The 13,186-nt window shown below is 34.4% G+C and overlaps 1 protein-coding gene across 3 annotated transcripts; it reads left to right on the top strand.

Moving 5' to 3' along the window:
- The first annotated feature begins 439 nt into the window (after positions 1 to 439).
- LOC129000141 (luc7-like protein 3) lies at positions 440 to 12,105 on the top strand. 3 transcript variants are annotated; one of them, XM_054427069.1, is made up of 9 exons: positions 440 to 628; positions 3,126 to 3,374; positions 4,730 to 4,939; positions 5,709 to 5,870; positions 6,681 to 6,838; positions 7,122 to 7,202; positions 7,632 to 7,720; positions 8,334 to 8,415; positions 11,020 to 12,105. In XM_054427069.1, exons 1-8 carry the CDS (start codon positions 524 to 526, stop codon positions 8,387 to 8,389), a joined length of 1,110 nt encoding a protein of 369 aa, XP_054283044.1. In that variant the 5' UTR covers positions 440 to 523; the 3' UTR covers positions 8,390 to 8,415; positions 11,020 to 12,105. The 3 variants fall into 3 exon arrangements, with proteins under 3 accessions (XP_054283044.1, XP_054283042.1, XP_054283043.1); XM_054427067.1 differs by having other exon boundaries at positions 7,629 to 7,720; XM_054427068.1 differs by lacking the exon at positions 11,020 to 12,105 and adding an exon at positions 9,898 to 9,927 and having other exon boundaries at positions 7,629 to 7,720.
- Positions 12,106 to 13,186: the final 1,081 nt, after the last annotated feature.

Below are 13,186 nucleotides of genomic sequence, written 5' to 3'. Positions count from 1 at the left end.
GTGGGGCGGATTCCTGAGAGACTTTTTTAACGCCATATAGATGTTGGCACTCACCGTTATGGTCTCTATCACCATGCAAAATTTGAAAATGATTGATTCATCCGTCTAGGAGGAGTTTGCGTATTACGAAATGCATAAGAGTCGACGTATAAGAGCTTCGCTCGCTTCGCTCGCTCCGCTCAAAAATACCACAGCCACAGCAATAATCTCCCCATTTTGGTTAAATAAATGACTTATTGACTTATTGACTTAATCAGTCACATTTACATTTTCATAAACATCAGTTAAGTGGTTATTATGATATATGATCAAAGGATCAAACAGTTATGCTCAAGCCTGCTAAGTGAAAAAAATAAAGGCATTGGCATCGGCATGGCAAGATTGGCAAGGCAATGGTGAATCGGTAAATCGAATGGTTTTGTTTTGTTGGTAATGGTGCTACTGGTGTGGTAAAGTTTGTCAGCGTTTGTCATCTCAGCAATTTTTAATTGTAAATTGTGAAATTAGTTTTAATTTAGTGACAATGGCTGTTCTAGCAGCAGCTCAGCTTTTAGACGAATTAATGGGGCGTAATAGAAATGTGGCTCCAAGTGAAAAGGCTAAAGAACTGAACTGGGAAGATCCCGACGTAAGTTGTTCATTATGGCGGAAGATGTCGCCCAGTTTTTGTAACCGAATTTATGCTAGCTTTCATTAAGTTATATTAGATTAGCGAATCAACAAATAGGTTTTTTAACTTACTCAACATCGTGTGTATTTTTATAATTATAGGAAACCTAGGGTATAGCCTATTAGGCATATTTTAACATTGAAAATCAATCCCCTGTAGGCATGGGCAAGGATAGGCTAGGCCTAGGTCTACTAAAAATCATGAGCGGTGATAGGCTTAGAAACTATGCCTAGGCCTAATTGAGGTAGGTAGGCCAATTAGGTACCTACCTACATTTGATCAGTTTTCTATTGGACTAGGCCTTAGGTAGAGAAAGGCCAAATTAAGGACGATGGGTTCTCTGGAGCAAAATTCCAAATGAAAAGTCAATTTCTGTTAAGTGGTAACAGTATTGTAGTCATAATTCTCTTCGCCTTTTTTGTAGGCCTAGGCCTAGCCTATTTCTCTACATCTAGCCTAATGTCCACCTCTCAGACAAGTTCAGGCTCCATTGTTCACAAAACTCAACTTAGAACACTTGAATGTTTAACGAAATACAGCGTCGATGTGTCTTGTGTCTACATGGACACAAGTTGAAGTTGGACAACCGTGATGAAACTCTGTGTCAAGCACAGTGGACTTCTTCATTGACAGCTTCAAACAAGCTTGAAGAAAGTTCCTCACTGTCCTTGGCGAGCAACGAAATCTCACTACTTAATCAAGCTTTTGTCGATGTATTGTCTCACCATCTTCATTTTTGTTGTTATTCAGTCTCATGCTAACTTATTTTTCACTTTTTGCGTTACATAATATTTATTTAAACATAATTTATTGTTAGGCTTATTGTTATTTATTGTTGATTTTTCTTTTGGTCTATTGATTGTCACAACACACAAATAACATGTTATAAGTTGGATATATATGTTTGTTGATTATTTTTTAATGGCTCTGCCGTTGGTATGTATAAATAAATATATGCTAGTTGGCTGTTTGCTGAGACTTCACACAGTAGGTACTAACTTACAATCTACAGCTAACTTAAGTTAAGTTAGTGAAGCCACCTAACTTAAGACAGAAAAATTTAGTTAACTTAGCGCAAAAATAAGGTGGGTTCCATTTCCACGTTACGTTTCAATCTGTGGCACACCATAAGTTACTTATTAACCACGCAGACGACTGTTACTAGTGGTAGCCAAACTTTGTTTGATCGCACAGTTTATATTATAAATTTATTTAGGCTAACTTAACTTTATAGCCTATATTTATTCATAGGCCCTTTAATTTGATTTTATATATTTTTAGCACAAGTCTTTGACATTACCTAGGCTATTGCAATTAATAACTGAATGGTATAATAAGTTAAAAGCTTTTGAATCTTTTGAGCCTAATATTTTTGTCTAAATAACTTTTAAGTTTAGGCCTAATATCAGCGCTCCATTTGTATCCAATTTAAATGCATTTTGAGATATTAACAGAAGGGAGTATGGATCCTAAAGGAAAAAAATTGTGCGTAAACTGAAACTGTTCTAATGTAAATAAACAATCTTAACATAGGCTATAGGCCTATGGTGCTATGGTGCTACTGTTTATATTTTATGATTTTGCTGTAAGATAATTTTTTCCCATTTTTATAAGTTGTGTGGCTAGTGATGTCATTTTTTTAATCATCTTTGCTGTTTTACCCACTTTTTCGATACGGTAGCGTGTTTAGCCTAATATTTATGACATGAAAAAATAATAACATATAACTTACTCGTATTCAGCATAAAATTCCGCACAGTTTAAATAGGTAGGCCTACCTTTAATTTGTGTTTTTAAATTAAATAACTTATTTGAACAGCTTTTCCAATTCTTCGTGTTTATTTGACTTTTCCAGGAAAAGGATAGTCATTTTTGAATTTTGGACATTGTAGGCTATTTAAGTTAGCATCATAATAGTGTACTTACCATAACAAATAGGTACTATTTTAGCATGACGTCTGATCGATATAATTACCTCATCTTTTTATTAGGCCTATGCAAACTAAATGTTTTTCTATATTGTTAAATAACTCTGTAGCTAATTTAATAGGCCTCTGAAAAGTGCTTTTGTATCTGAATTCCACCAACCCAAAAGATTAAAAAATGTAGGCTACACTGAGCTACGTTGCTGTATACCCGCTCTGACCGTTATTGGTGTATCGGGGAATGTTTTCGATGTTAGCCATTTCCGCTCCAGGGTGCTTCAAACCTGGCTATATGCCACTGCAGTAAGCCCAATCGTACATACCCACCTCTATTGGTAATGGTAACTATTTGATCATTTCTATGTTAGCCTATTCAATTCAGAATTTATGCAGTCTATTCATTAAACTGTTTAAGATATCCTTTATCATATTTTGATGTTTAAGAGCTTAAATGAAAAAATATATTCTCCTAATTAAGCTTCATGTGCAAACCTTATTTGAATTCAAAACATGATCAATTTGCTTTACAGTACTGCAAATTTTACATGGTGAAGTTCTGTCCTCATGATCTCTTTGTCAACACACGGGCGGATCTCGGCGTTTGCTCCAAGGTACATGACGACGAGGCCAAGGCACTGTTCGATAAGTCAACCTCTTACAAGAAACAATCATACGAAGATGAATTCATTCGCTTCTCTCAGGCTATGCTGAACGAGGTGGAACGCAAAATAGTTAAAGGCAAGCAAAGGCTAGCTCTAATCGGAAATAAATCTGAACCCGTAAGTATAGACTGTTTTAGGAATTGTAGTCTTAAGTTGATCCGTTTCTTTTTTAATTGAATACTGGAATTAACACTTGAGGTGAGCCAATGAAATTTGTATAGCCTAACTTAATTATTACCAATGTCAAAACTAATAAGTTAGTTGGTTTAGTTTAGGCCTATATACAATTTAGTTAGTTGGCAAAGCTAAAAAACTACTGTCTATAGGCCTATTAAGATATTTGTCTTTTAAGTTAAACAAACTTGTTTTACTCAAGTTTTCATGTTTTATGATCATTTAACTGCCTATTTATTCTTAATAACTCTAGGAAAGTTACTTTAAATCCAGGCCTAGGCCCAAAAAAAAGCCAAAAGCCAAAGGAGGACAATATACACCATTTTATGCCTGTTTTTTCCCCTGGGAACCCTAGGAAAGTTTAAATTACTTACAGTACCTACTTTAAATATAGGCCTAGGCTTATACAAAATCAATAAGTCAAACAAAGTTGTGGCTATGCTTGTGTAGGCGTACCTTGTATTTGTTTAACTTATAAATCTTGTGGTCTTTATAAAAATAATGTAGCATAGGTTAATCTTTTTATTCGTTGAAACTAATAAAGCTATATTTTTGTTCTTTAAAACAACTTAGTCAAAATAGACCTATGTCTTGATGGGTTATGGAAACGTGTTGAATTTGAATTTCTCTAGTGTTGTAGCCTAACTAAGTTATTTTTGCATGGTTGATCTTCAAAATGTTTTTGTTGGGTCAAGTAATTAGACATTGGGGGTGATGGTAGACATTTTAGAAGTTACTGAGCCAACACGGCTCATATTACTAATCATTGTAGATAGGCTTTTATCTAATAAAGAAGCTAAATGATTGGTCTGGCCAATTCCTTGTTTACATTCGAACTACTCAGCTGCTAAAAATCATCACAATAACCCTTTAAAAATGATTCAAATTCCAACTAAGGCCAGAGCTAAAGCAGAGTTATAGTTTTGCTGTGATCGTCTTTTGTCCTTAATAATGAATTGAGAGAGTTCTGAGAATGATTTATTTTTCTATTGAACAGACACAAAAATAACTCTTGAATGAAATGCAATTCAATACTTAGAAAGTACATAGCCCATTTGGCTTAAATCTCAGAAACTAAATGTGTTTACCCTATGGATTAAAAATAATTTGTGTTTTAATAGTCATTGTGGAAGTTATTTTTTATTTTTGTATTGAACAAATTCAAAATTTGTTCCTGTTTCTTTAATTCACTATCATTTAACACCAGCTCAAGAAAAATCTTAATTTTGTCCTCTAAGCTATGTCACTCAATAACCATGTGTCGAGATATATTTTTTCATAAGTTGGTGCTGTTGCAGCCGTCGTCGCTCTCGCCGCAGCAAACACAGCGCAACCAGGAACAGATCGCGTTGTTGTCAAACAAGATTAACTCACTGGTGAGCGAGGCAGAGGCAGCCGGCATCGAGGGCAATGTGGAGCAAGCACAAGGCCTGATGAAGCTGTGCGACCAGCTGAAAGAGGAGAGGGAAGCTTTGCGAAAGCAGAATGACAACAGCCACTGGTCACAGGTACAGAATCGAAACATTATTTGGAACAAATTAAAACTAGGTGTAATTATGGTTAGCTCATTAAGGAAATAAATATTGGGTCTACATGGTACAATATTATTGGTACCAGTACTCATGACAAATTATCAACTATTTCAGATAAAGTAAAAATACTAACATCTTAATTTACCAAACAGTACTAGACATGTTTGCTATCTGAACTTGTACATACTGTGTGAGTACCTATGTTAGTGTAATAATATCAGGAGGTTACTTGAATCACCAGAAGCTTTTTACCAGAGAGCCTAATGTAGTTAATTGAAAATCAATTATATCTACAATTTGAGCATGAAGTGCAAGGGTGTCCAGGTAAAATCAATTTAAAGAATGCAAATGTAATTGATTTTAAACTACTTATCTTCACATTAAAACTGCAATCTTATAGTATCAGTTCGTTTGATGTTGACTGATTCTATTCGGCCACTACTGTAGAAAGAAGGGATAGGTTAGGCTACATTTGTTTGAACTACTAGTTATTTGACTACATGACAAAGATCATGTAATCTATCCTTCTGCGTAGACAGCAGAAATGGCCGAGGCCCAACAGAAGCTGATGGAAGTGTGCGAGGTGTGTGGGGCATTCCTGATTGTTGGCGACAGTCAGTCTCGCATCGAAGACCACATGATGGGCAAGGTACACATGGGGTACAGCAAGCTACGGCGCACTGTGGATGAGATCATGGTTAGTGAGTGTTCTGTGTGAATCGTGTAAACTTAATGTTCTGTACAGACGGCCGAGATCGCAGCCGCACAAGAGAAACAGATGGAGGTGTGCGAGGTTTGCGGAGCATTCTTGATCGTCGGTGACGCTCAGTCAAGGATAGATGATCACCTGATGGGCAAACAACACGTCGGATTTGCTAGATTGCGAATGGCGTTGGAGGAAATTATGGTTAGTGGTAGCGGATTAATAAATGGTAGGCGGGTGGTAGTAGATGTAACGGTATGGTGAAGTTGATGGATTGAAATATTAATTTTGTTAGTAATTAGTATAGGTATACATTTATTTTCACTTAATATTTGACAATTATTTCAGAATTCTACTTACATAAACACTAGAAATGGTGGTTTGTATTTCACATGATCTTAAACCTACAGAGTATGTACCCTGTTACTCGTGTTAGTTAGTTTTTATCTCATAATTTTTGTGGTTTTCTTATTTCAATAAGCTTGGTTAATTTATTAGAATCATAGACTAATGTGGACAGTATGTTGCATGAACAGGAAAGTTTATATCAAATAAATCCAAAGGTTTAGCGTACAATAGAGAAAGTATCTGATTCATTTGATGCCCATGGAAGTAGCTGTGGCAGATGACGCAATCTTCTTGGCTTGTAGTAATAGGGAATGGAGGCAAATTTGAATGTTTTTGAGTTAACTGCCACACACCTAGGGATCTTTTTAAACTTGTATATTGTTATTGATCATAGAAAATATGAAGCATCATCCAATCAATGGTTATATAATAGCAGTGTTTTATCGTCACTTTGGAGGTTTTTTTTTACTTTGGGTCTTGGGGGTTATTCCTTGCTGCAAAGCACAGGTAAAAGATTTTAATTTGAAAAATGTTGGAGAAAAAAAATTTAATCTAATACATTAAAATCAACTCGTATAAAAGCAAACACAACAGAAGATGTTATTGGTACGTTAGCAAGATATTTAAAACCTTAACTCTTAATGTTTAAATTAATTTTTTCAACAGAGTGAAAGAGCAAAACAACGAGATGAAAAGGAAAGGAGGAGAGATGAAGAGAGAAGAGAACGTCATAAGATGCGAGAAGAGGAAGAGAAAAAGAAAGAGAAAGATAGGGAAGAAAGAAGAAAGAAAAGGGAGGAAGAAGATCGAAGTAAAAAGCACAGGTTTGTACAAGTTTTTTGTTGTTGTTTGCAAAACGCATTAAAAAAGGAAACAAATTAAAAAATGCCACACAAAACGATAAGGAATGAGAAAGGTAATGGATCTTAGAACCAGGAATGTTTACATTTAATAATTTTAATTGTTGTATTTTTGCGTGTTGCGGCCATATGGATTGTGTAATCTATTCTCTCTCTCTCTCTGTCACAATGATCAGCTGGCCTGCTAATGAATACTGAACAATAAGGTTGTTAACATTATTTTATTTGACGCTGAATGTTTGTGTAGCTCCAGGGATCACGCAAACCACAGAGACCGCGACTGGGACAGAGATGGACATGGACGCCACAGAGATGACCGTGGTAGCTCGTAAGTAACAGATCTAACCTAACCTTTGTTTATTACTGACTCTTACTCCCAGGGCCATTTATTTCAGAGGTGATATTTGGCCGTTTTGTTTTACTACAGCAATTAAATTAAAAAATACCCCTGCACAGCAAACCTGCAGACCTAGTGAACAGTCCTGATTTGATTCTCCTATTTAAATAGCATTAGGTTTAACAAGTACCTAGGTTTGCTGCTACAGCGGTTTGGTGTAATACAGTGTTTTTTATTGGTATAAAATAAAGTAGTTGGTTAGGTGTAATCAATATACATATCCATAAATAAGCAAACTACAAATGTTTACTTATCCATAAGAATAACATAGGAATTTTTAATTTAAAAACTTGTGTATTTTCTACATAACTGGTAACCGCACAAAAACATGGTCACTAAAACTGTTGTCTTTTGCAGAAGATTATCCTCTAAACAGAGGAGTCATTCCCGGGACCGCCACCAGAGGGACAAAGAAAGAGATAGATCGAGACACGAGGACCGACGCAAAGGTGAGTCACTACAGGGTTAGGCCTGCCAACAATCATCTCATTGGCTTCTCAGTGTAGTACTTGCCAGTTGAATAATATTTAAAAAAAGTAAAAATTGATGTGATTCAGTTATGTACAATTTACTTCATCACACATCAGTAAATTTTACTTTAATGCATGTATTTGTAAAGTGATTTTTAGGGAAGGCCAGGGTTATATACTGTAATTTTGGTGTGGGACTGATTCACAGGACGAGATTTTTCTTTCTGTAAAACAAGGGAAACTTAAGTTTATTTTTAAAATCTCGAGTGTAAATTTTGCAAATTGTGATAAAGACAAAGAAATGGAATTTCAGTCTTTATTTTGCTATTCTATGTCAATATGACTGTAACATGTCAACATGTGACTGTTGTTACTATTTACTGTGATCACAGAGATATCATCGTCGCCCGCCATAGTGGGCAAATCTTGAGCCTCCTGAGATCACAGAGTCGTCGTCATCACTCGTGTTTTAGGAAAAATCACTAGGTTTCATCAAATCCTGAGATTGCATTTAATCCCACCCAAAGATCGGGAATATATTTTTGCGAAATTTCAGGACCCGTTCAACTCTAATGATTTTCTAATGTTCCAGAAAATGGGGAGAGGGAGCGAGACCGTGACAGGGACCGAGACCGAAGACGTCATTAGAGTCGGGTCAGTGTGGATTTGCTCAGGTAAGTGGCTTGGCTGACGGAGGGGAACACGTTGCAGGAACACTTCTAATACTTGTGTTCTGAACACTCTGGACCTGCAGCGTGTTCAAGTAACAATAAAATACTTTCTTATTTCAGGTGGAACTGTTAGAGGTAAGTGGTGATATTGGACCCTTCGGTGTCGGTATACGAGTCAAACATTTATTTCAGACTCAAAAGAAAATCAGTAGGTAACAATTTCAGCATTTTTGGTAGGAGACGAAAGAGTATTTCTTTTTGAGGGAAGAGGAATGGTTAGAAAACTTTTTATGTAGGGGATTGAAAGTTTTAGTCACGACCTTGTTACAAAATAATTCACATTTAAAAAGGGTAAACCCTAAAGTGTAACAATTTACAATCCTTTTCATTGCAGTGATAAATTCTATAAATTTATAGTTGAAATGTATGTAATTACATCAACAAATAGGCCTACATATGTGCGATCATCAGATTTATATTGATCAATCCTTTGATAACGTGATGGGCAGTATCTCCTTTCTAGAGTTAGAAGGGATGGGATTTAAAACCGTTAAGTGTCTTTGTTTGAAAAAAAGTCAAAATCCAATATGTTTTCTAATCCTAAACAGTAACCCACCAATAACTTTTTCTAATGCCATTTAACATTACTTACATATCCATTGATTTCCAAATTGCAGTGTCTTTAAAAGTCAAAATTCAATATGTTTTCTAATCCTAAACAGTAACCCACCAATATCTTTTTCTAATGCCATTTAACATTACTTACATATCCATTGATTTCCAACTTGCATTGTGTTAAATGTATTAGACTTGGAAACTGCAATTATTCTTGCTCTACATTTTATATATTTATAGACTTTGTCAATCCTGGATGGCAGTGTTGTCTTGTTAGTTATTTTTCTAAATTTACTAAGCACTGAACATGTTACTTATATTAGAGGGACTTAAATGAATTTCATTTATTACAATTTTATTCTTGGACTAGGGTTTATGACATTGGATCTCTCCAAATATTTAAAGTTCATAAAAGGAACTTTATTACACGAAGTCACAATTAATTTAAAAGTGGGTTTTAAATAATTAAAACCTCAACAGTAACATTTTTTTAGGAGAATAAGGTCATGGATTCAGTTCTAAAATAACTTTTATTTTCACTGCCCCTCTTATAATTTGAAAGTATGTTAAACTCAAGCTAAAGTAAGTTTATGATATTTCTCTATAAATTTAATACTTTTTAAGTAAATATATGCCTACTTGTGTTATCAGGTATATCTTTCTGAGACATTATTGCAAATCACAGCAAAAAAAATATGTATTATTTTTAAACATTGAAGTTTCAAAAAAGTAGTGGAGGAATAAGTCCCTTGATATAAAGTGGTAATAATTCTTACAAACCTGGTCCATCAAACATATTCTGCTGCCATCCAGGATCGTTTAGCGTCCATTGCGCAAGATGATTCACATATTATTTGTGTCCTCAAGAAGTCGTGAGATTTGTACTTCTGTTCTACGACAGTCGCAGAAGTGCGCAAGTGATTGCAGATGATCGTCCGACCGGAATAATACCAGGTGACCAAAAATCAAAAAGTAAAAAAAATTTAAGATTTGCTAAGTCCGAAATAGTTCCATTGAGACAACCACTTGCAAAGTTGTGGTTCTTGAGTTTCCTAATATTACAATATCCCATTTCCTGTTGGATGTATGAGTGATTTATACTGAGATTTCTATTGTGTTCAACTTTTAGGAATTCATTTTAGACCCATGGACGCCAGAATGAAGAGGTCTTCGCTGCTGTAGATCAAGTTAGTTATTTATTTTCATGTGATGCAAGTAATTTGTCCAATGTTTGAATGTTTTTCATTGAAAACTCATAAAATGTTTTACCATGAAAAGTAGTGTGTGATTTGAATGAATTGTTAAAAAAGAATTGATTTCTAACCGAGGTGGTGTTTAAGTTGTGTGGGGTTTTTTCGAGTTATTGATGTAGATATCGATTGTTTTCTTGTAAATCATTGTATTCACTACCATCAGAGGTTTGTCACTATTAAAGAAGTGTTGAGTTTTCAATAAAGACTTTCAATCCTCTATAGATATCAACTCTGTTCATAAGGATTTGCTTTCGACAGGTATTCCTAAAGTTCTTTTAACGTTGTTATTTATTTTTTCTACTTAAAAATCAAGATCATTTATACCATACAACTTCAATCCGTATAACAAAAGCAGATTTTTTTAAAATTTTGATTAAAATTCTTGCCTTTTATAGTTTTCTGTTCATTGATATTATGGAGGTTATGTCACTAATGGGATGGATAAAGTTCATAATAGAAATATTATCTGTTTATTGTGTTGAAGTTATATCTACTGACTACTTGCTTTATAGCTGACAAGACTTTCTAATCTCATTTGATTTTCTTTTTATTATCTTTGAAATTTTTTCTGACTGGGAGGAAATATTTTTGACATGTCAAAGAAAAGCGAAAGCAAATCCAGACAGATCCGAGGGGCCGGAAGACTGATCTACAGACCTTCGAGACTCAGGTATTTGACTTGTTCTCTTTGTTGGCTGTTGGTGGAACTAGGCTGATTTGGTACATTGGCTGATTACAGGTGGGCCAAGCGTTGAGGCGAAGAACAACTTCTCAATGTCCAGGTGACTTCTGTTTGTGTCTAGAATAGGAAATAGACATTTAAATTCAATTATAAATGTGTGTATATAGGCTTTTTAACGTTTTAATTCGATCATCTTTGTATTTCTTTTCTACATAACTGTTTCTTGTGTTTGGAAAAATAAAACCAATATTTTTACCATAGATAACTTTGGGTGTATTCCAATTGTATTTAATTTTTCTTTGAGGCAATCAGTTTTGTTCCACTGGTGGAGTGTCAATAAATTCTTCATTTGTAAAAAAACAGAGTTTTTATGTAGTGAGGAGAAAATTATGCTTTTCTTTGTTACTCTCTTAAAGTATTAACTCCCTCAATTTCATCTAATAACCATAGAAAAGAAATCAACTTTCTTATAAAGAATTCTCAGCAAATCTGTTTTTTTATCTTGAGGAGTATGTTAACTATTTAAAAATCTAAAATCTATTTAAAGACCCCATCTAAATTTCAACTACAAGTCATTTTGTTGGTTTAATTTCCAAAACTTTTGATCTTGAACCAAACGTAAACATTTATTTCTTGGTTCTCTCAGTTAATTATTAGCCTCCTGTCAGTGAAATATTCCAGTTTCTAGTTTTATGTTTAAGGGTTCTTTTCTCATTTTTAACATTTAAAATTTGATATTTAGAGAAATAGTCTTATATCCTAAGCCTATAGCTAATTTGCATTTTTTTTATTTAGAGTTGAATTATTATCTTTATTAACGATTAAAGTCAGTTAAATTGCTTTAAAAATTCACTCTAGGCCACTAACACTTTTATTATTCTTGATTTCAATTATTTTTTTTTTTTTAACTGTTAAACTCATCTGTAATAACACATGGTAGAAAAGAACCCAACACAATATGTAATAGTACAAACCTAGAATAGTTCTCTTCAAGGAAGATCCATCCATTCCGAGAGATTTAGAACTTCACATCTTGGACATCGCTCCAGTGCCTTTTAGGTAAATCCATTTAATTATGGTTATTTGTAACTTAAATTATAAGTTCCACTTACAATTGTTTCGCCTCAGGGTAGTGTCTAAATAAATCAGTGTTCATGTCTGTTTTGTTTTGTTTTAATTTATTCCTCTATCAATCAAAAATGTCACCACCAAACGCTTAAGTAGGAAAACATTACTACAGTATGGAAATAGTTATTTGTATAACTAGTGTGCAAAGTTTGCTGCACGTGAGAGAAATGTTAATGCACAAGCCGTAGGCGAGTGTAGAAAGTTTCTCGACTGCAGCAAAGGCAGTTTGCACTCGTGTTACACATTATGTTTTTCCTACAGTTACCATAATTCATATGAATAATTAGTCTTTCAAACACTGTACAACTTGTTTTTAGGTTAGGTTAAATCCAAATATTGAACGAAATGGGAAGCGCTGCACCAGCTGATCGTAGTCTTAATATCTTTAAGTGTAGGGAAAGTAAATTAAAGAAACGCTTGACATATATTTACGCTTATACTTTTACTCACAAGACAGTAAATCATTCGCCTATTGGGTCTGATGATGATTGGAATGTCCAATTGAAATCGATCACCACTTACCATCTTTTATATATATTTACCGTCTTGTGAGTAACAGTTTAAGTGTAAATCAAGAAGTTATTTATCTTTACATGTTACCAACTTATTTTCAAGCGTACACAGATTATGTGTATAATAAAAGCACACTGTTTAGTGTTGTTTGGTTGGAATACTGGTGTGCGCCAAAGTAAGACTTTCTGTACTATGATCTGTGCAAGGAAGCCCACTTTGTTGACTGTAGAAAAAGGCAATTTGCACTCAAGTTACACATTGTATTTTTCCTACAGTTATTATGAAGCATAGAAATAAAGGTTAAGTTAAATTCAAGCGTTGAACGAAACGGGAAACACTGCAACAGCTGTTTTTAGTCGAAGTAAGTGTTGCCAAATTCTTTTCAAACACTCAAGTATAACAAGCCCAATAAAAGCACGCTGTTATGTGTGTGTGTTTTTTTTTAATACTGGTGTGTTGCAAAAGTAAGTAAATGCAGCAATCAGCAACATTCTGTACTATTATCAGTGCAAGAAAGCCCACTTTGTCACGTGACTGGGAAAACTTTACACTCACAACTGATATTAGAAAGAGGTAAGAACCA

This window comes from Macrosteles quadrilineatus, unplaced genomic scaffold (genome assembly GCF_028750875.1).
Source record: "Macrosteles quadrilineatus isolate MER2022 unplaced genomic scaffold, UCM_ALF_1.0 Scaffold_8__2_contigs__length_117827958, whole genome shotgun sequence".
NCBI classification, from domain to species: domain Eukaryota; kingdom Metazoa; phylum Arthropoda; class Insecta; order Hemiptera; family Cicadellidae; genus Macrosteles; species Macrosteles quadrilineatus.
This window is presented reverse-complemented; position numbering and strand designations above follow the sequence as displayed.

Bases quoted from the DNA above. Each gene is read 5' to 3' on its own strand.
- LOC129000141 (XM_054427067.1), top strand. From the start codon at position 524: ATGGCTGTTCTAGCAGCAGCTCAGCTTTTAGACGAATTAATGGGGCGT. The intron at 3,375-4,729 runs GTAAGTATAGAC...GTGCTGTTGCAG, and splicing joins TCGGAAATAAATCTGAACCC to CCGTCGTCGCTCTCGCCGCA. The intron at 5,871-6,680 runs GTTAGTGGTAGC...TTTTTTCAACAG, and splicing joins TGGCGTTGGAGGAAATTATG to AGTGAAAGAGCAAAACAACG.